The 1,901-nt window shown below is 34.1% G+C and overlaps 1 protein-coding gene across 1 annotated transcript in view; it reads right to left on the reverse strand.

The window, feature by feature from the left end:
- Positions 1-1,901, reverse strand: part of TEX11 (testis expressed 11) — a 191,742-nt gene that overhangs the window by 82,416 nt on the left and 107,425 nt on the right. The window contains exon 15 of the mRNA XM_010832132.1: positions 1,632-1,769. Within this exon, the coding sequence (XP_010830434.1) occupies positions 1,632-1,769 (138 nt within the window). The remainder of the gene's footprint in view (positions 1-1,631; positions 1,770-1,901) is intronic.

Below are 1,901 nucleotides of genomic sequence, written 5' to 3' on the forward strand. Positions count from 1 at the left end.
TTTGGCAAAACTAATACAATTATGTAAAGTTTAAAAATAAAATAAAATTAAAAAAAAAAAAAGAAAGAAAACTCTATTATCTATTCACTTTGTATTCTCTTTTAGGTAACTGCAGTCTGGCTCCCCATGCTTGAGCTCCTCTTTAGAGCCAGTCACTTTAGGTTTGGAGCTCGACCTTGCTTTTTTTAGTCTATGTACACATACGCCCAGTGATATAAAGATTTTAGTCCTGCATCTGAGTCCAAATCTCAATGATTGAAGACCTGTTCCCTGATTGATGAGCTTATGTGATACCAACTACCTATGTGCCTGACTTATGGAATCTTTCCAACTTAAACTTTCCCCACTGCCATAATCTTCTGATTTGCTCATTAGGATACCCTGATGCCAACTGCTTTACTGAGCTGAAGGCAACTTGTTCATCTTTGTAACTTCAGAGACTATTACAGTATCTCATACAATATTCTTTCCATCTTGATGAGCTGATGAGATATCCCTCCTTGGCCTGCAGATGCATCCATCTCCCAGCTCTAGGTCTCAGTACTTCTCAATCTTCCAGATTAACACAAATCATAGAAGTCACAAAAGCTTTGTGATTCTCTTCTTTATACGTCTTTAAGTAAGCAGTGGGAAATTAACTTTCTGAAATAGTTAATGGTATTCTGAGCAGAAATATAATTAATTAGGTAACAAAATCTATGTGACATCTTTTCAGGTCTTTAAATAAATAGTAGTCAACTATCTTTCTGAAACAATTAAATGTTAGCCTGTGTAGAAATACGATGAAGTAAATAAACTTTCAACTTCTCTTTCAGGACTGAATTTATACAAACTAAATGGTAAATACTCTTGTGAAAGAAAATCTGAAGTATTCATTCAGACAAATAATCCTTCAAAGTGAACAAATCTTCAAAGAAAATGTCTATAATTACATCCTTTAATCACATATTTTCCCCTAAATTTGTCATTAAAACTTAAAAAGCAACCAAAAGCTTCATACTGGGTCCATACTTGTCCATCCCGTTTCTTTGTCCTACAACAAGGCAATATAATATACTCCCTTCCCATCATGTGCATACTATTATGTAAGCAAAGGAAGAAATGTCCCAATTGCTTTGGGAAGTAGGAATGGCTCTATCCTCAAACAAGTTTTATCTATTTTACCTTCTAGAATTTTGTCCTGATAAGAAACCAATTGCTGAACTTTTTAAATAGTGGTAGAAAGGCAAGAGCTAACCCATAAAGTAGAAGAATGATATTTCATCCAAGTATTTGTTCTAACTGAGTGCCTGACCAAAAAAAGTGTTTACCTTAAAATTTATTCTGCTTCAAAGGACAATACTGCAGATGGTTAGTAGCAGATAACTCTGTTCATGAATTCCAATGATACACTACCTTTCAGAACAGAGTTAAAAATAAATATTAAGCAATGGAATTAAGAGTCTATAAATTCTTTCTCCTATTGGGAAGTTCTACTAGTGTGTGAGTCAGGAAACTATCAATTTGACTTTGTCCTGTATGAAGGAACTCTCAGATATCCTAACCTAATAGTCAAGATATCACATTGTAATTATCTCTCTGCCACCGCCTATAACATATGCTATCTTTGAAAAAGAGATAAATTAAATGACCTTATCAAATTGTCCCAAATGCAGGTAACAAGAAGCCATGTTCCTCTGTAGCTTGGCCAAGTCCAGATCAGATTGATCAGCTGCATAAAATCTCAGAGAATAACAGTACCAGTGCAGGGCATCATCAAAATTGTGTACCTAAAATTTAATAAGAAATAACAAAATTACAGAGATATCTCTACATTTGACCCTAATTGGTCCAAGTCATCTCTAGAAACAAAAAATGGTAATGCTGAAATTTTTAGTCAACCAAAACACATCTTTAGTTGG

The sequence above is a fragment of the Bison bison genome, unplaced genomic scaffold (assembly GCF_000754665.1).
Source record: "Bison bison bison isolate TAMUID 2011002044 unplaced genomic scaffold, Bison_UMD1.0 scf7180017864537, whole genome shotgun sequence".
NCBI classification, from domain to species: domain Eukaryota; kingdom Metazoa; phylum Chordata; class Mammalia; order Artiodactyla; family Bovidae; genus Bison; species Bison bison.